General features: G+C 44.3%; 1 protein-coding gene across 5 annotated transcripts; it reads right to left on the reverse strand.

Moving 5' to 3' along the window:
- Positions 1–231: 231 nt before the first annotated feature.
- stim1a (stromal interaction molecule 1a) lies at positions 232–20,226 on the reverse strand. 5 transcript variants are annotated; one of them, XM_037480117.2, is made up of 15 exons: positions 20,046–20,225; positions 19,105–19,237; positions 16,353–16,483; positions 14,805–14,919; positions 13,646–13,757; positions 13,103–13,218; positions 10,598–10,775; positions 6,946–7,123; positions 6,729–6,764; positions 6,100–6,267; positions 5,734–5,834; positions 5,176–5,405; positions 4,237–4,317; positions 3,710–3,773; positions 232–2,984 (listed from the first exon to the last, which is right to left on the reverse strand). In XM_037480117.2, exons 2-15 carry the CDS (start codon positions 19,223–19,225, stop codon positions 2,483–2,485), a joined length of 2,133 nt encoding a protein of 710 aa, XP_037336014.2. In that variant the 5' UTR covers positions 19,226–19,237; positions 20,046–20,225; the 3' UTR covers positions 232–2,482. The 5 variants fall into 5 exon arrangements, with proteins under 5 accessions (XP_037336014.2, XP_037335930.2, XP_037336087.2 ...); XM_037480033.2 differs by lacking the exon at positions 6,729–6,764 and having other exon boundaries at positions 3,383–3,773; positions 20,046–20,226; XM_037480190.2 differs by lacking the exon at positions 6,729–6,764 and having other exon boundaries at positions 20,046–20,224.
- Positions 20,227–20,619: the final 393 nt, after the last annotated feature.

A 20,619-nucleotide genomic window follows, 5' to 3' on the forward strand; every position in this document is an offset into this window, starting at 1 on the left:
GGGAATTGAGTTGCATTCCAATCCAAGTTAAACAGATTTCAATCACCTGTTAAGCGGAGTCTGCACCTACTTCTGAGCCGAATTTGTAGTTTTGTTTCGGGGGGGGAACGTGTGAAGCTCACGGACGTCTTCGGGACACCTTGTTTGTCCAAAGATATGGAAGGAAAATGTTGTCTCGAGTGTCGTGCAAAGTGTGGTGTAGAGTCCAAGACAAATCAGCTTATCTTTCATTCAAAATAGTTTATTGCCATCATGCAGAAGTGCCATAAAAGTCTAGACCATCACAGAAGATGCAAAAGGGTCATTTTCTCTGTACAAATATACTGTGTGTATTCATAAATAGAAGCTGAAAATAAAAAGGAAAAAAAGTAAGGCGGGGATTAACGAGTTTAAGCGGAGCCACTCTTTAAACCCAATGTAGGTTTTGTTGCTGCAGTTGACATGCATCAACATAACAATGCATTATACTTGAAGCGCACAGACACACACACACACACACACACGCTCGCACACTGTCAGATGGCATTATCAAATTTACAGCTCGGTCGTGCAAAAAAGGTACAAATTACACTAAAAAAGTACCAGTAGGAAATTGTTTTGTTTTTTTTAAAGCTGGTTTCTAAAATAAAATGTTCAAACACGCGTTATCCATCCAAACCACCTGTTACATTGTGAGGCTGCGGGAGGCCGACTAGACCTTTTGGTTTGTCATCGGTCAGGAGCACCCCGAGTCTACCGGCGTCCTCGCTTCTTTAGTAATCACCTACAATTACTGATGCATAGTTCTGTGCTCATGAGAAGCTGTTAATATCAAAACTGGCACAATGTCGTCGCGGTAACCCATGGAGAGTAATCATTTGTAACAAATGTAAACATGCTGTCCTGACGATACCGTCACAGAAACAATACCCTTTGACATTCAGCGGTTTGACTCAGGATATACATCACATACTGTGTGTACAACCATCGTGTGGTTCTGCGTAAACGGGGCCCCTCCGACAGAGGTGGTGATTTGGCACTTTGACGTGATTGGTCTCCATCTTTCATTTATCGCCGCGCTAAATCTTCCATAAAAAGGTGGATTACAAAGGGGCTGTGGTTAGAAAACGTTCATTTTACACAGAGCAAACTGTAGCCCTTACCAGCACCCGTCTCTTACTAATGGGAGTTGGTCATCGTGCTCCTGAACAGTCAAACCTAAAAGGGTCGCTAAGAGGACATCGGGAGCAGAATCCCAGTAAAACGCCCGGCCAGTTTATATGCTGGGTCCCACTTCTCTTTTAGGATGAAAATCTTAAACATAAAGGGATAGTTGAGTAAATGTGCTTTAAGTGCTTTCAGTTCAATTCTTTGATGTATATCGTTCACTTCTCTGGATCAGTATGCAGATTTTCAAAAAAGCTAGATAAAAGTTCATTGTCAAGCAATATTAATGCCGTTATGTTTTTGGTAACAAACAAGCTAATTCAAGCAGGACACTTAATCCAGTGCATTTAAACATCTATATACTTCCAGTCCCATGAAGATACATCCACTATTAATCAGTGGTTGTGTAGGTTTGGATCGTTTAAAAGATGGATATTTGAGCCACGCAATTTCCACTATTCTACGATCTTATACACTAAACAATTAAATACTCAAAAGAAGGCAAAAGGGCTGATGCTGCAATTGAGTGGTCCTTCTGTATCTTTGGGGATTTACTTTTCTTAAGCTGTATTTTGTACAGTAGGTGATCCAAGGATTGGCTGAGATAGAACACAAATCATTAAAGCATTTTTAATCGTTTTCGGAGTATAAATCAAACCAAGACGCTACTATTGCTGTGATCAAACTGCATTTAAAATTTTACTTTTGGCTGCCAAAAATGTAATGAGTCTTAAACAGTCTGAGCTTTCCATGACTACTCATCTGTCAAAGTCTCCTGAACGTGTCATTTGCTCTGCCAAGAAGACAACAACAAAAGACAAGAAAAAAACCGTCAATAAAAACAAAGTACTCTGTGAGGAAAAGGGAGTGCACATTCACTTTGGACTGGTAGGCTAGGTGGTTATGTAGTAATACAAGAAACATCAAGTGTCTTCTAGGCAAGTTAACAACAAGAACCAAGCAAACACTAAGGGCATTCGAGTATCAGTCCAACAAACGTGAAGACATGCTAAATGTAATAGATTGTAGAACAAAAACCAACCGGGAGACACATTTCCCTTTGAGTAGCACAACGTCCTGCAGAATAAATAATACTTTACATTCCAATATACAAACCTACCCACTTCCCAAAAATTCAACATTGACCCATTAAGCAGATGAAAGCAGACGGCTGGTTGCCCTCAGTTTCCTAGAGTAGGCGTCGTACCAACAACAAGACATAAGGGCAACAGATTAAGCCCTCATTTTACCTTTAATGACTTTTTTTTCTTCTTTGAACAGACCAGAGGAAGACAGTCAAAAACAAAGCTTTGTAAGCCTGTAGTTCATGTAGCCCTTATTTCCTCTGTTTCTTAAAGATCTTGAAGGTGTGTTTCTTGCGACCGGCAGTGGAATCTGTCTCTTCTCCCGTAGAGCCGCTGTCTTCCTCCAGCGGGCTCTTCTTGGACGACAGCTGCGGGATGCGGCTGTTCACCATCACCGCCGGCTGCCCTCCTGACGGTGACGGCGTGTCCGGTTCGGTGGAGTTGGGGCTGAGCGAGCGGGACGACTCAGTCAGGCTGCTGATCTCCCCCAGGCTGGGCGACTGCTCCGTGCCGTACACCTTCTTCATGAGTATGGGGCTGTCAAGGACAGGCTCTGTGGGACTGACCTCGTGAACGCGGTTCCCTCCGTTGGGGGTGTGAGCGTGCAGAGAGGCGGCGTCGTCTGTGCGGCCGGACAGGCCGTGAAGGAAGGAGTTGGGCTTGATGACGTGGCCTTTGGAGCTGTAGGCGGACAGCCGTTCGCCAGCTTGAGAGAGCGACAGGGAGGAATCGGAGTCAGAGCGATTTAGGTCCCTGTGGGAAGAGGAGGGGGGTGGGGGGGACACACACACGTTAGAGAAAACAAGGACAACAAACCCTGACATATTCAAAGTGAAAAGCATTGCATGCCGGGGGTTGTCCACCCAGATGCCAGCAAAGCCTTGGACATTTGCTGGGCGCATCCTGGAACTCCACACTGGTTAGTCGTGCAGGCCAAGAACAGGAAGGCAAGAGGTTGAAAAAGATGCACGCGTACATGTAGGTCCTGGAATGCCACATCAGGAACAGCAACGTCAATGGAAAATGAACAAACACAAAAGAACAAAACTGGAAGAAAACCGACAGACGAAGAGACCTACGCTACGATGCACTTTGAAAAACGCATTCCACACACATGCGACTTGTGTGGAGTAAGGGAAAGAGATGGGTACCCGAAGCCGTCGCCGTATGAGGGGTGCGCTTTGGAGACATCGGAGAAGGGGAAATCAGGAATGGACTCCATGGGCTGGAAAGAAGCGTGATATATATGGGAGGAATGAGGGGCTTCAACGGCGCCCACAGAGCTGTGTGAATGAGGGTTTAGCTTTGAGGCACAGATGACGGAAGGGTGAGACACGGCCGAGGACAGAGGAGGCAGAGGGGGACAGTCGAGCTGGCCAAACGACAGGCTGCGGGACTGTGCGAGGGTGGCCCTAGACCTGGATGGGTATGGGGTTCCCTCCCCCTGCTGCCCCGCCAATGGGCAACTCTCTACCAACCTCTGGGAGCCCATGGCCAGCTGGGGGTCAATGTGGCGTTGGCGCAGGGACATCATACTGGGAGCTGCGGGCAGAAAAACAACAGGATTATCAACAACCACTTGTGAAAGGCATCGTGACGGACCAGATCGGGGGAAAGACACCCAGGTGCTGGGATTTCACCAATACCAAAGTCGGAAGATATATTCCATTCGCTCAGTTACCTTAATTAAATAAGATCCCAGCACCACTGTTCTATCTAACACAAATATAATCAAAACGTACTACACACACAAACAGACAACAATTACAAGCCCATTTCTGAAAGGAAGTCACAAATCACCATGAGAAAGAAGGGGTGGACTGGCTGGTGACCAGAGTTAGAGGGGGGAGGGGAGGTAAGATATGGAATGCAAGCAACTAAGGGGAGGCAAGATGACCGCAGCATGGAGTCCATCAGCATGGTACGGTCTAGCATTACACCATGGGGCTTGGAGTCAGGGGAGGAGACAGGGAGGACCGAACTGGGGCGTGAATAAATGGCCAACCGGGTTGTTTCCACATGTGCTTGCGGTCTGAGCCGACAGACCACACGTCGCTGGCTTGCCGCTCCAACATTTGGGTGCCGTCTGTGGTTTGCCCAACGAGATCCCGGAAGAAGACAAATGCCAGACAGGTGTCGATAAGAGAGGGGAGGGGAGGGGGGGGAGGGGAAGAGTGCGATTAATGTTGCTTAAAAGACTTACTCACTATTTTGGTCGGAATAGCGTTCTGACAAAAAATTTTGCCCTCGGTTAGTCAAACTCAAAGCTGTATTTAGTTATCTGTGGTTAAGTAAAGATGTGTTTAATCAAGACTTCAGCAATGAAAATAAAGTTTGGTTCACCTAAGGATTAAAACAATATATATGTGCGTATTTATTTTCCATATATTCAAGCTAAAAAAATAATTGAAATTGGGCACCGACTGCATTTAATAGGCTTCCTTTGGTTGCAGCGGTTTCATAAACACTCGCAAAAGGTCTGTAGCAAATATTACACAACCACTACAATAAGGTCAGCACAAAAACTTGTTCTCATTAAGAAGTGTATTTTTCTTGACATTTCAATTTCCAGAGGAAAGTCACAGCAGTCAATTCAGTCCCCATTACAGACTGAGAGTCAAGTTTACACTTTCATCCAAAATGAGAACCAACATAAGGCATGATCTGGTATTGTGTGCACAAGAACAAGACATTTGTGTGAATTTACATTTACACATTACACAAATGCGAAACAGCACTCATTCAATCGTAGACATGCGACCCTCACTAGCTCCATGACCAGGGAGCCCACAAAGACAAATGGTAGCATAAAAAAAAGGAGAAAAAAAAGGTCCAAATTCTCATGTGAGCTGACTCTTGGATTTTCCCAGCAGAGCCTTGGAGTGTTTAGGGGTTCGTTTGCTACTTCCCCCAGAACTGCCAAGAGATTCAGATGAACTCTTACATTGCAGAGTTCCAGGCAAGAAATCCTCATCCATGTCGTCCATGTCGTCGGACATGATGAAGTGCTGCGGCGTGGCTCTGCCGCCTGCGAAGCCGGGGTCGAGGTTGAGGGAGGAGGCCAGAGAAGGAAGGCCCGGGTTGTTGACGATGGTGAAGCCTGTGAGGATCTCTATCTGCTGCCAGCGGTGCAGCCTCTCCCGCAGAGCGGCCGTCACCTCGCCCAGCGCTTGTCTGTGAAGGGATGGAGGTGTTAAGATGTCACTTAGTTGCTTTATTAAATCACAAATCAGTAAGAAAATGTTATTGTTGGTAATCCAATAGACAGAAACATGTTAGCATCCATATGTAGATGATAACAAGATGAGAAAGAAAAAACTACACCGGTAGGGGTTACTTCTCCTTTTATTCGTAGTGATATTATATCCCATATCCATTACAGAACCCATTTACAACAAATAGTCATATTACAGAGTGCAGGGAATACTTTTTCCTGTACAAATGGAGCTTAAGTCACTTTTGTTTAACAAAATATATACTCCAACGGTACAATTTGACTTACTTTGCTGCCAGTATTTTGTGGTCCACATCATCCAGGGAGGAGCTGTGAGCCACGTGAAAGGTGCCAAACAGAGTGTTCCTTTTTTTCTTTATCTTCTCTGCCTGCAAAAACAAATGAAGAAAAAAATGCATCTCTGCTGTGATGAAATTATACGCTAAGCTAAATGGTAACTTTGATCCGAGGCACGATTACAGTACAAAGACCTGTTTGAAAAGACCTCATCCATATTACTAAATGAGGCTGCTTTAAAGTGTCACACAATTCACTAGGTTCAGATATTTGGAGAGGCCACACTAATCTCAAGACTATTAGTTCGCCTTGTAGTAGAAATCCCAGCTACTGAGGTTCAGCTTCTTGCATGCTCACCCCTTCTTTGGCCACCAGGAGCTGCCGCTCAGCGTTCTGCTTCTTGATGTTGTAGTACAGCACCTCCACCTCGTGGGTGAGCTGCAGCCACTTCTGGAGAGACTCCGGCGGGGACCATCTGCTCCGCGACTCCAGCTCCTTCTCTGCTTTTCTCAATGCCATGCGCACCTGCAAAAGATATATAGATTTATAAAACCAATGCACTCCTAAGCCTTTAGATCATCTTAACAGTTTATTCATGCATTTTTGAGAATGAGAGAATTCCAAGTTTTATGTAACTTTTTCCAAACAAAATATAAGTATGAAACAGCAATGAATGTGCTACTAAAAAAATCTAATTTTTAACAAGAAAATAAGTTTCATAGTGCATACAAGGAAATGACGAGCATGTCTCAAGCCTACATACTCAAACACTCAGACAATTGAAACCGTGCTCATAACGATAGACCGGTGGATCTGAACAATTGCCTCTAAAGCTTGCCTCATCTTGAATCTACACTGACTACGAAAGCCCTGCCTTGTTCCAATTTATCACTGTGTTTCTGAAAAAAAAGAAAGCAGGTGACAAAAGTGTCCGAATAAGATCAGTGTGATAGTCCCTCAAGCAAAAGCTCATATGTTTTACTTACTTGTGTGAGACGCGTTGTGTTGTTTCTGCCCAATTCCTAATGGACAAAAACTACAGTGGGTGTATGTATGCTAAAGCCAGTGTGAATCTGATGAAACCAAAACCTACTGTGCAGTTGGCACCTTCAAGGTCCACACTATCCACTCACTTTCAGTGCTTCTGCCCTGTGCGCATAGCCAGAAACTGTGTTCAAATCACGTTTAGCACTTTACAACTACCTGATCCAGCTCTTCCTCTGCGTATTTCTGGCGACTCAGCTCATTCTCGGTGCCCTCGCGCAGCTCCCTCAGACGGTGGGCCTCCTGCTTTGCTGCGTTGATTTCATTCCTCAGCTTCTGCTCCAGGGTCACCTTCTCCACCTCCACAGTGCGGTGCTCCTCCTGGGCAATCTGCAGCCTGAGAACAAGTCAAATACCAGACATCTTTAGCTGCTTGTCAAGGCCAGACAAAGAAACGTAGAGTAGTTCGTTCCAGTGTCAGTGGGCAGGCATGACGTGCAAGCACGTGAGTACAATGTATGTGTGGAATCCAAGACTTGCATCACCTATGGATCGCCGCAAACAATGGCCAACAAGATAGAGAGAGAGGGAAAGAGAAAAGATAGAGAGCCATGGCCAGCTAAAGGCAGCTCACAATAAAGTGACATCAGAGCGAGCACAGCGAAGAATGAGAACAGCTGCAGCGTGTAACTTTAGACGGTACAGTGTGGCACCTAGTGTGAAACCACGTGCCGGTTTGTATGCCGGATATTTTTAGACTCCTAAAAAAAGAAAGGCTTTACTTATTTTAAACAAGGGGGGGGTCGTCATTTGGGAAATAGTGGAAAGACGATTATGTCATGAGCCCCTCTTTTAATAAGTGTACTTACAAATATTATTCATCACTTGATCAAATGTATAAAATTACCTAAGGATGACTACTTGCATCAACCACTATGCAGAAAGCATAGGAATTTAAATAATTGAAACCAAGTAATTAATGGTTTGATTAAATCTAGTACTCGGGCTCTGAAGGGGGGTGTTGGGCGGTGCTGGTGTTCGGACACCGAGGTGCGTTCTCTCCCCGCTGGTGGGAGCGTGCTCACCTGTGTGAGTGAACTTGTCCGTATGTGCCCATCGGGGCTTGTAAATGTAAATGTTTTTGTTTTTTAAAAGAAAAACTTCAGAACTTCTTTGGGGAGGGGGGCGCGGGTGCCGCATTATGTCCCACACAATATAAGATATCGCAAGCCAAAAAAAGACATCACCAGGTGGGCGTAGCAAAAAAAGAATAATCCTCCAAACGCTAAAAGGGCACACAGAGAAGCACTCTGCTCCTTTCAGTCCAAACACAAGAGGGAGCCGAGAATTGAAAGGAGATCCAGACAAAAAAAATGTGGATGGTCGGCAGTACTGCTAATGCTTTCCCCCCCTGACCTCTGACATAAGGGAGCACCGGCAGGGCCACAAAGTGCAGCGGTATCACCTGTCCTGCATAACAACGTTCCCAGGACGCGGACAGACTGCCTACGTGGACTTTAATAGAGAAAGTAAACAACAACTCACAGATTGTCCGTATGCTAATATTTGCATTCATCCAACTGCTCTACTGTGTAAACATGAAACAAAAAGTAACGACCACAGGCCATGTGGTTGTTCTAGTGACGCTCCTTCTTCAGGGTATCTGTACATCACACCTCCACCCGGATGTGGACGAGTCAGCGCTAGAGCTGACATGTTAAGCGGCCACGCTTAACACCATCTCCCAACAGAGGGGCTCAAACGGCGTTAAAAGCACACAGGAAATCCAGCTCCTGTCGAAGCCTCCTCCCTCTGCGTCCCAACGAGGCAGCCGCGCCCGGCAGGCTACTTGACACCACCACAGGATCTGACTGAAGGTATGGAAAGACAGCAGCTGGCCGCAGGGATCAGGAAGAAAGCAGGGCCACAGACAGAGGACATACCTCTCGCTATCTGGGCTCTGAAATCTCCTGCTCTATGAGTCCCACAGAGGTAGTCACACTGACCTACAAAACATCATTTGATATCCCTCCCTCTCCCAGCCGCAGTAAACCGTTTAATGCTAACAATGATCTTTGACAATGACTTTACAACAATCGTAAAGTCTGAGAATCTCACTCGACTAGTTTTATCAGTAGATGAATAGCTTGATATTTTCTTTTCATTAGAATTGCACAAAGTGACTACACATGCTGGCGCAAACCAGTATAATAGAAAATCAAAAATGGGACGTATTTTACTTTATGAGATTGACAATTGGTCGACTTGCCCCTTCTCTGAGCTCTCATTCACCACTGATTTGATTTTAATTTGGTTGCACAACACCCTTGAATCACAGCAGATAAATCATACTGTCACTCTGAGTGGCAACAACTCTGGGATAGGAAATAGAAAGCAGCATCTGCAGTGATCAAACCCAAATTAAGTATGAGCAATGATCTTAGCAAGAAATAAATGTCAGAGCTAACTTAGAAGTTGGCAGTGGCAAGTGTAATGCCACAGAGGAAACACAAAGACTTATGTGGCTGTCTGTTGGAGGGACAAAGTTTGACCTCAATGGTTTGTCCCAACTAGAGGGGTTAGTGGCTCTTTAGATTGGTATCAAGTAGGCTAAACTCACAAAGAAATGTTCCACTCCCTTACTGTACTGCTCCAATGAGGAGATCCTTCTCTTATATGTATTATATTCAATATGCTGACATAAGAGCTATGACTAAACTATTACAGTGCAACGGGATGAGTGTTACCACACAGAAAAAGCAGAATCCGTAGCTTCAGCAGTTTCTTTACATTCACAATATTCATCAGAGCATTGCATGTTAATAATGTGGGAAATAGGGTAGTAATGTAGTGTTAACAAATTAAAAAATGTGTTCATACAAAAGGCAATACTAAGAAACATATTCCATCCGGCCGGATGTTCTGACCGAGCCACAGTAGCATATTCCAATCAGAAATACTTCAATTACAGACCCACAAAATCAGCAGAGAAAACCCATCTCTGCAGAGTTAAAAGTAAAAAAACCTGACCTGTGCATAAGAAAGAAATGTGTTTGAGTATCCTTTAAAGGATATAAAAGGAGATCTGACACGCTTAGACGCACATTCCGAGCATTCCCTGAAGTATTAACAGGACCAAAATAGTTAGACTGCTCTTAAAAACATCTCATTTCTAACCATTTAATCATTTAGGCAGCAACGGCCTTAGCACAACCCGTGTCAGCACACGGTATCCTGTAATAATGCAGACTAGGGCCTATTAATGGCTAAACTCCAAGGTTCACTGAAGTTACTCATTTGGGGAGAATACTCCAACAAAGACCAAAGGATTCCAAAGATCCCCTAAGGGAGATGTTGGCAGCCAACTCAACTGGCTCCTCTCACTGTGAAGGATCAAGAATAGCCAACGTATGCTTTTGTATCACAGGTGAGGGCTAAGGTGAACGACGACACCACTTCACCATACTGTACATTCAATGCTGTGAAAGTAATGACCTGTGAGAGACGTAATTTCCGCCCTTTGCCTGCAAATTCTAATTTGCATCGTAAAAGCAGTGCGACTGGCAGGATTCCCTGTCTGCTGCTTCATTTGAAGGGACTCCTGCTTCAGCCAAAAACAAAAGAAAAACATTCTGCAAGACAAGAAGCCATGAGGGGAAAAAGAGCACGGAGCGCCATTTCATTAACCAAATAAGTGAGGCTGTTGTCATCCTCTAGTTAACCGTAATGTTTTTAGAGCTATATTGTGGACGAAAAAACAGTAAGCACTTGTTGCAGGTTTAGAAGTATGTAGACAAAAAGAGAACACGGTTTTGTGTGGTGTGGGAAGATTGTGACAGTTTGTTGTGTGAGCGGTGGGAAGAACCCTCACTTCTGTTGTAGGTCATGCAGACTCTGCTCGGCTCTTTGCAGGCCTTCCAGGTCAGTCATCATCTTCTTCATGTGGTCCTTAGAGTAGCGGTTCTGGATGTAGGCAAACCAGCAGCCACCCATGCCTATGACTATTGACACGACCAGCATGAAGTCCTTCAAGTGGTTGTGTCGGTTCACTGACAGAGAGAAAGAGAGAGGGGGGGGTTACTCGAGCGGGGAAGTCAACCTCGAAATCAGTAACCTACAGAAGAGGGTCTCTTCAAACTGCTAATTTAGCTCTGGATCACAAGATGGAGCTGCAGGAGGTGAGTAGACATCACAAGGTTGTGGTGTGAAGCTTATGCCTGAACATGGACCGAATCATACCGTGAGTGTGGTGGAGTGACACAAATAGAAGCCAGTAGTGCAGGTTGCGGGCGAGAGGGGCCTCGTGCAAAAGGCCGCGATAAAGCCAGCTTAACACAGCCTATTTCAGTCTGGTAACCAAAGATGGTAAACACCCACAGAAAAGCAAACAATGGCAACTATAATGATTTGACGAACACGGAGGACAAGAAAGTGTGAGTATTATGCTAGGATATCACTGTAAGATTCTTAAATAAAAGCAGGGATCCTGTTTTAGCTTTAAGATTAGAAAGAACTTGTATATTTGTTCTATCAAACTCATGGTGCAGTTTGCGCACAATAAGTCAATTTAGTCATTTAATGATATCACGCAGCAATTGCAAAAACCTGCCACGGGGTGAGCAGGAAAGACATGTCAAAAGCATGACTTCTACTTCCTGGAGTGAGACAAAAAGTAGAATCCAGGAAAGGGCTGTGCAGGCTTGTTTCCTCGATAGATGTCATTTGTACAGTTATTTACAAAGACCTTCCTCTACCACTGGCTTCTATCAACATGGTGCAAAGTGTGATTTCTCCATGGATCAAACAGCACACTTCTTTGTAAAAAGAAATCTGGCATGTCTCTAGCTTCAGCTAAACGACCCGTGCATATTCCTGTAGACTTAAAAGTATAAAGACAAACAGGTTCAGAGTCAAAAAACTTTGACCAGCTGGAGCTGCTATCATTTCAAAAGTGAAAAAACAATAAAGAAAGACCGAAATGATACAGAACAGCTGTTAAATACCGCCCTTTCCTCTTGTCAGGTTGGTACAAGGACCTCATTGCTTCTTAACTACTCAGAATGAGGTCACGGAATCAAACTGCAAGTGTGCTCAATTTGTCTCGGGTCTGCATTGTGGCCGAGCCCCGACGATTTTAAAGGAAACTGATTCAGTGCGGTATACCCGAGATAACGCCCGGCAGCTCTCTTGGTTCTATTTAACACTATCTGCGCTGAGCAGGAAACAGTTTGTTGTGCAGCTACTGCATTCACAGTCTTTTCAGAATCCCCACCCAGAGAGCACAACGGGACACTTTATCAACTGTGCTCGAGCCCCATTGTCAGGACACAACCAGCCAGTAGAATGGGTTCAGCCTGTTGGGAGACGTGTCTTAAAATGCTGCTGCTGCATGGAGCGAGTCAGCCCGACAAGTAGTGGGACGCCGTGGCTTTGAGTGGCTGTCAATGCCAGGCGCTGATGTCTTCCCGTCAGGTTTGACGCGAACAAAACGCATCCACAATGACACATGCCAGACACAGACCCCAACCCCCTCCTGTTTAATCTACATAAGGCTGCTTCCTATAGAAGGTTCAATACATGTTTTTGTGGCCACTGTTCAGCAAACCTTAAGGCTGCGGAAGTCTCTATGCACCATTAATATTTTGTGCATCTCATTTTGTGCATATTTGAGCTCCAAGACACACCCCCATCCCTTATGATTTAACCCACCACGAGGAAGCAGAAATGAAGAAAAGAAAACCTGAAGAACACCACAGAGCAGTGTGTTGCCACACTTACTTCCTCAAACCGATACAGGTCGTAACATGATTTCCCCTTGCACATCAAAGGTGATCAAATGAGTAAATCAGTAAGTAAATGAGTGAGTGACTAAATAAAGAAACTGAGGACAGAGAAGCAAACACACCAAATCCAGTGCATCACCGGGACAACGTGCCGGTGCAGAATGAGCAGCAGAGCAGCAAGGATGTTAACACACACAGAAAAACTCCTACAGACGTTTGAAAGTCAAATCAACTCCTCTTTCTTGTGAGGGAGTATCATGTCATGTTGGCCTACTCATTCAGATGTTCTAACAGTTTCTACCGACATGGTTGTCCATGTCCAATGTCAAAACGTTGTAGGTGCACATAACTACTCTTTCTTGAAGAACACAGAAGAACAGTGTTTTCAAAAATCTCTCAAAATGTTGCATGACAAGTTTCTCAGATCTTCTGCTTATAAAACAGGAAATAGGGGAATGAAATAAAAATTGATAAAGAGATTTTAAAAAAGCCAGCCGCTTACATCTAATCAGAATCAAAACTATCTAAAACAACTCTGTTGTGGTTGTGTGAATGTAAAGTAAAAGAGGAATCAAAAGGAAACCATCACATACTCAGAGGCGCTCCGAACAGAACAGTGTCCAAAGCTTTGAGCTGCAGCTTTTGCACATGGCTGCGGTCCAGGATCTTCAGAATAGAGAGAGTCAGAGTGGCGTTCTTTATGGCGAGCCTGAGAGGAAACAGACACACGGTCAAGGAAGGAAGAGCAAACGGTACAATCCATTTTGAGCCAAGTGTAATGTGACCCTCTCAATGAATAATCTTAACGATCAGATTTAAAACACTAATGGTTGTTGGAGACGATGGTTATGGGGAATTACAATACAATAAGACTGCTGCTAGCCTATCCGAATATGGAATGAAATGACATGGAGAAAGTAATGAAAAGGGGTTTTAATGGCTCTCATCAAAGTTGTTGCATCAAGTCAACAATACAAGTTGGTGTGATTCCCATATCGAGTCTTTTAACTTTCAACTTTCATTGAAGTATTTAGTTTCTTATTACAAGTACTAAAAGTCTCACTAATCTTATACTAACCACAACTCATTTGTGGCCCATTTTCCAGTTGGAGACTTTACACCTTCTCGTCTCTTACCTTGGCATGACAGTTCCATTGAAATTCATCTTGCGAAAGGCCTCCACATATTGGGGCAGCTCCACGTAGGTGATGAGCCACTCCACCACAGCATCCACTGTCCAGTTGTACACTGCAGGAGGAGGGAAAGAAAAACATTGATTCTCATTCATCCAAACAATGCAGAGGTCAGTACTGATAAGGCTTCAATGTTCCCCTGATTGACTGCTGACATTTAACTTTTACAATGCCTGAGGGTGCTCACGTCTATATTGAGCGAACAATGTACTTTAAGAACTGTGCCCGTTTAGCCGCTCGTTTTAGAACAGCTTTTACAAAAAGCGATTACAAATCATTAAAATATTGTATATTTCTCCCTTTTCCCTCAACTGTTCATCTGAAATTAATGTTAACACCTTAAATTTAAAGCCCAGAGTCAATTCTAACCTCATAGGTATATTTTTTATTTGAAACCCAATGGACAAAGCCAAAAAAACAATGCATCACTATCATGACTCTTTAACTGTACCGTCTACTCAGCTTGACACACATATGACCACGTGTAGTTGAATTGTGAAGGATCTATGGAGGTATCCTGCTGCATAGCACACGTCGGCCGGCCCACAGTAAGAACTAGGGACGGGAAACATACACCCAGGCTCCTGGCAGAGCTTTAACCACGTGGGCCGACTGGGTTAATGTGTTGTTCTCTTTAACAAAACCCCAGTTTCCTGACTCCAAACCTCTAGAGCCTCGGTGACAAACTGCAATGCAGGAGCAAAAAAAAAAAACAGAAGAAAAAGAAAAGAGGGGCGGGGAGATGGGCGGCCACAGAAATAGTGTGAAACAAAATGGGTGTCGGGTTAATACTCAGGAGAAGGGCGCTCATAGAGTACGCGACAGCCCAGCAGAGCAGATAGGCAGGAGGAGGTGAGCGTGTGAGTTTTGTGCTGACAGAGTCAACGATGTCCCACTCTGCCACCAGCTGATAAGCAGACTGCACTTTGCTCAACATGCCAGCTGCCTCACTCATTTGGTGGGCAAGTGTGGATGTCAAGCGGGGGGCGAGGTGAAATTCATTAAAAAAAAAAAAAGGAACCCAGCGACTCTGTTAAACCATGTAGGCTGATAATGAAAGTCAAGAAGTCTTATTAAAAGTCGTAATGCTACAAGGCAGTACCTTCAGAGCCCTTCCAGGCCTTCCACAAGTCCTCCACGCTGATGAACTGGTCGTCCCCGTGGAAGGTGTTGTGCTTGGCTTTGGGGTCGTGGTAATTTAGATCTTCTCTCAGGAACTGCAGAATGACAACAAGACGTTTGCTTTGGTTGAGAAAGAATCCAAGACTAGGTTAGAGGAAATATTTAATCAGGCATTAGTTGGAGTTTCAATTGTAAATGGCTAAAATAATGGCAGATTTCTGGAGGCAAAGTTTTTTTCTATTGACTTTACGGATTGTGTAATAGTGAAACATTTTCTCCTGTTTACTTATTCTTCTGCAACTTGCCGTGTAAAAACACTTCCTCTAAAATCTTATCTTAATCATAGATGTCGCCTGGGCAACCAGCATAGACTCCAGGCAGCTGCTAACAAAAGACTTTACCCAAAACGTTGAGCTTTTACTGCGAATCCATCTCAAAAAGCCATTAGCTACTATCCCGCAATCTATATAATAAATACATCAGTTCTGAATTCCGTTTCCGCCCTCACTGTCGTGGTCATCCATTGGTCCACACTCCAGGTTGCCCACTATTTTGTAGGCCAACTCAGACACCTACATAGAGCTGCACACTCCTACAAAAGCAAACTCATGCAGCATGGGTGGAAGACAGCTATAAGTCATGATGCTTGGTGCCTCTTTCTTAATAGAATGGTGTGGGAGGATTTCACTACAGGGTAGAGAAGTGGTCTGTGGTGCAGGTAAAATATCGGAATCCTGAAAAGATATTCATGGTAAGATTAACACAACCTGTCTAATGTCTAAGCTTTTCGCCAACATTCAGCACTCATCATAAAGAAATCGCCTGTCATCTTTATTTAATCACTGTATGATAACAGGAAGTAGGACTGAAGTGCTCCTATTTGCGTTGAGAGTTCAATTTCTTGGCTCAAAGCGATTACAGATGCCCACTGCACTTGTTTTTTTTGCTTTCCTAATATTTGCACTACTTGCAATAGTACCCCTTTTTTAAAAAGAGGCCACTTTGGTCTGGCCTGAACCATGTGAAACCAACCGAAAAAGTCACACGGGGCTGCGGAGGACCCATGTGTAGTTTAAAACAGGCCCTGCCTTTGTGGGAAGGCACCAGACTCAACATACGATGGGCAATATACAGCTGTTACAAACATACAAGCCACAAAGTTTGACTAAAAGACAGATATTCTTTGTTTGTTCGTTGGGTTTGTACAGATGAGGCAACGTCAATGTCTACAGCGTGCAGGCCAGTTACAACCACACTTCTGTTAATTATTGATTAAACACCAGTCAAGAGGGGAACTGGAGCGCATACAGGGCAAGTCTTTCAGTCGCTTTGAGTAAGTTAAGGACATTACAGGGCTATGACTCCCCGATCATCTCAGCAAGAAATCCTTTCTCGAGTCAAATAACAGCAGAGTAGGATGAGGAGGATACCCGTGGGCCGGAAGGAAGACCCGGCTCTGTGTCTGTACAACACTAGAATGTCAACAGAGCATCGGCTCCTGGGGAGAACCTTTGAGGCTGGTACTCACGCCGTCTGTCTCAGACACGTCCACGTTGCCGTTGGCGTCGTCGTCCATCTGCTTGTGGATGCTACGAATCGCTTCGTAGCTGAGGATTCCATCGTCATCCTTGCATAGTGGCGCATCGATGCGACAAAACTCTGGTGGAGAAACAGGCACTTGTTTAATCTACTAATAAATCAACAACAAGGCTGAAGATGACAAACGAAGAGGGGACAAGAATCTAATGACTTCTTTCAGTGAAGAGCAGTAAACAACTTCAACAATCGCAATTGTGAATTAATAATCTTCAAAAAGTGTATAGAAACAATTCGAAGCAAAAAATAGTAATACATTATTTCGACTAATCATGTGGCGGCCACAGATGTTCATCATGATTTTGCACACAACGCAGTCCTCAATTGTCCGTCTCTTTCTCTCTTTAGATTCCTCGGTTGAAGACAAAGCATTCTTTATGTAAAGCCTTGTACTCCATGTTGGTATGTTACCAAGAAGCCAAATAGCATGACTCAGACCAACCGTGTAGCCCTAAAAGCTGGTTGGTTCAAATATAGGTTGAAATTGAACATATTCAAACTTTTCAGTTAGTGTGAAGGGCTAAACCATCAACGATAGAACAATAACTCATCAAGGTCCATCATTGATAGTCACGCAATTTAATCGTTCATTAATCTAGCAGAACCAGTCTGCCCTCTCTGCTCACTCTCCTTCCGGAGTGATTAGAGATCCTCTGACAAAGATCACAGATAATGCCGCCACTCCCACCGACACTAACCCCGTTTGCATGATGTCCTGCAGACACTCAGCAGTTGTTTGAAAGGCAATGGTCGCCTGTGTGTAATAACAGCACACTTGCATGTGAGTTTAAGTCCATTTTATGTAACACTCCAGTTAATTTGTGATTTCCCATCTCAGAGTGGGTTTTTCCTGGATGGATAAAGTTATGCAAGAGGCATAACTATGCCAAACACATTATGCTTTATTGCGTATTTTGGGGGAGTTATAGCATTGACGGTGAAAGTTAGGGGACGTTGATCTTGCTCACCGACAACTTTCTTGCAATTTCTAAGTTCCTTGCTTTAACAAGAACGTCGCCCACAAGACCGTGTGGAATCAACAGCTGGATCTGTATTGAGCCTGGTATTTACCTCAAGGCCCCCTCCCACATATCCAATTATCACACTAATCCACGCTTTTCTTTAGTCACAGAACCGTACGTTACAACAGGTTGACTCCGCGTTTTGAGAGACATAAGAGAAAGTCACGGGTTAATCTCTGCAGCATTTACTATGGCGAATCGAGCCTTATGTTTCGCTCCATGAACGAGGGAGGCTTGTTGCACAACGGGAACTTCCCTTTTGGGAAAAGGACATTTTCTGAGCCAAATCACGCAAGCATTCAGCCCAAGTGAACCAGCGAGGCAAAGCGCTCTTCTCACTTATTCACACTCACCAAATTAAACAAAAGAGCCAGTTATTCGAGTGAGCCTACCACCTGTTCCACTTCCAAGCACACACACCTTGCTCCACTTTCTCATTTGACTTTAAATCCTCTGGGCACACAGGATCAGATATTTGCATAGCAGTCACCCTGACTTTTTCAAAAGCTCTATTACGCAAGTCAGGAGCAAACTGCTTAACTTTGCCTCTCTGTGACTGCAGCAGTTAGTTTACATCTGTCTCCATTCAGAATTCCCCTTAATGCTTTGAAAAACTACTGTGAAGAGTACCTGGTTCCCTACACCGGCCTCTAGGGACACGGACACACACACGCACGCATGCATGCGATGTCTCAACGGTTTCCCTTTTCCCACAATACTTGTTACAACTTGTTGACACAACATGTAAATCAGAGCAACGGTCACACCTCTTGATATATCGGTAGGAATTCTTTTCAAAGTTAAAAAACACAGCATGTCATAACTGGCTCGTACTTATTCCAAGAGAACTGTGTTTTCATAGTTAAGATATGCGCGGCAGAAGCAACCATCATCACCAGCAGCAAATTCTAACATGCTACTATGCAGCTTTGTGTTGTGTGTCTTGTGTGTTCTTGCCACCACTTATATTATATTAAGTCTCTCCCTGCGTTGTTGTTTTTTTATTTATTATGTTATTCTTGTTATAACCTGTCAGGGGATGACAGATGCAGGAGCTCTAAAGCTCAAATGTGGTTCAGTGCATCAAATGGTGACATGTATGTTTGAACTTCAAAAATCTCATCTAATTTAAATAAGATTTTTTTTTTTTTTTAAATCACGTGAAATCACTTCAGAGGTTAACACAATGCTACAAGGTAGTTCAACCAAAAGTTTTTTTTTTTAAATGCTCTAACTAATGTAAGTCCCTGCAGTAGAATGCCATTGTGAGGACTCCACATCGCCTACACGACACATTAAGTTTCCCATTGAAGTATTTTGGTGACACATGTGATAAGAAGGGCCAACCCAAGATATGGGTATCTCCATGAGATCATCATAGAGTCCTCTCCATGAGATCATCATAGAGTCCTCTGGGATGCCGTGCAATGAGTTACCTATTGGTCCCACACACTTGTGCTGGTCCCAATGTTTTGAACTAACTAAACGAATTAAAGTGGAATAAAGATTGCAAACGACTCAACTCCCCGACCCTGCTAAACGAGCCATTTGATGGGGGGAGGTCGACCGGATTTGGACAGCACCAGCGGGACGATGTGATCATACGGAGCAGTGTGCACGGTAAGAGGAGACACGTGGCACGAGCGATTATTGCGTACTCACCTGACACCGCGTTCTCAGCGACGTGGCCGTCCGGGTTAGGCGCGCTCGTTTTTTCAGCCCAACTTTCTCCAGACAGACACCAGAAAAACATCCACAGGGTCGCTAATTTGTTGAACTCCATGACTGGTGTGCGCTGGAAAAAAACAAAAGACAGCAGAGTCCCTTGACAACACTGACATCAGTAACTAAGCTCATTTGGCCGCGTTGCTGTCACGGCTGATCGATTAAACAACGTTCGGGGCAAAGAACAATGGAGCTGCCTTGTCTCCTGGGACACATGACACGTAAGCATGCAGAGGGAAGTGCATTAGTCGACTTCAGCACTTCTCGAGTGTACCTCTTCTTCCTGAATGAATGACTGTTCACACTCGGTTGCTTGCTAATGCCAGGCTTTCGCTAACGTCAAGTCGAGCCCCTGCCTCGGTGCGCCCAGCTGTGTGTTTGGGTGGGGGGGGGGGGTGGTGGTGGTTCTTAGGGGCACGTTTGAACACGCATCTCCCTTCGCGGAGGAAAGATAATCCGATGAGAGAGAGAGATGTGTCACGGCAGCCTGGTGCACGCGCCTCCCTGGTCACCGTGCAGTCTCCACGGTGTGGGTGTCTGACTAACGCTAGCTAGCTAGCTTGAACGCCTCGGCTAACTAGGAAATGAAGTGAAATGCTCGACGACGGGGAAGTAACTAAAGAGGTCTCACATTCATGCTTCCGTGTTTTTTTTAATGATGTTTGTTTTTCTTGGTCAGTTCAGACGTTATACGGTCAAACGGCATATACTGTATGGCTGTCCTGGTTCGAACCGCTACCGGCTTGATGGGGATGTAACGTATACAACAAGGGAGAAATTGTAATTACAAAGTTTAAAAAAAGCGGTAATGTTAGCCAGCTAACGTTAGGCGACACCGTTACAACTGTAACGCTAAATACCAGAAAACACGAAGTTACCTGTCATGTATCGCAGCCAGCAGGTCTTTACTTTCAGCTGCGTGTTGACATGGCAGCTGATGCCTGGCCTCTCTTAAAGTTGACGTACGGCGAGCTGGACCGGCGGTAGGAAAAGGTCTCGGGTCTGTCCCCCCTCGACCGAGACTACACCGAAAAACGCCGCAGAATGTGTTTGACACTTTAGTGCCTCTACACATCGGAGTCCGTGCTCATCACCAGCGACTTTCGCCCCCTAGCGTCCGGAGTGTGTACTGGACAACGGATTCTAAGGTCTGCCATCTAGCGGATTATTTAAGTCACTACATTGGCAAGCAATGTGTTGTAGATATTTTTAATCTGCTGACAATTGTGAGTCAATAAATTGTAATTAAAAAACACATTCGTTACTGAAGGTTTTGTTTGTTAGAGTTGTTTGAATAAACTTGTTGATTCAAAGGTAATGCACTTTGGTATGCAACAGAAGTGTTTGTTTGGTTTTGCACACATTTAAAATATTGTTTTGTTTTTATAATTTATAAAAATCTTTTAACATGTGAATGTCTAACTTTCTCTATGTTGGAGAACTTTATTAATT

This window comes from Pungitius pungitius, chromosome 3, assembly GCF_949316345.1.
Source record: "Pungitius pungitius chromosome 3, fPunPun2.1, whole genome shotgun sequence".
Classification (NCBI taxonomy): domain Eukaryota; kingdom Metazoa; phylum Chordata; class Actinopteri; order Perciformes; family Gasterosteidae; genus Pungitius; species Pungitius pungitius.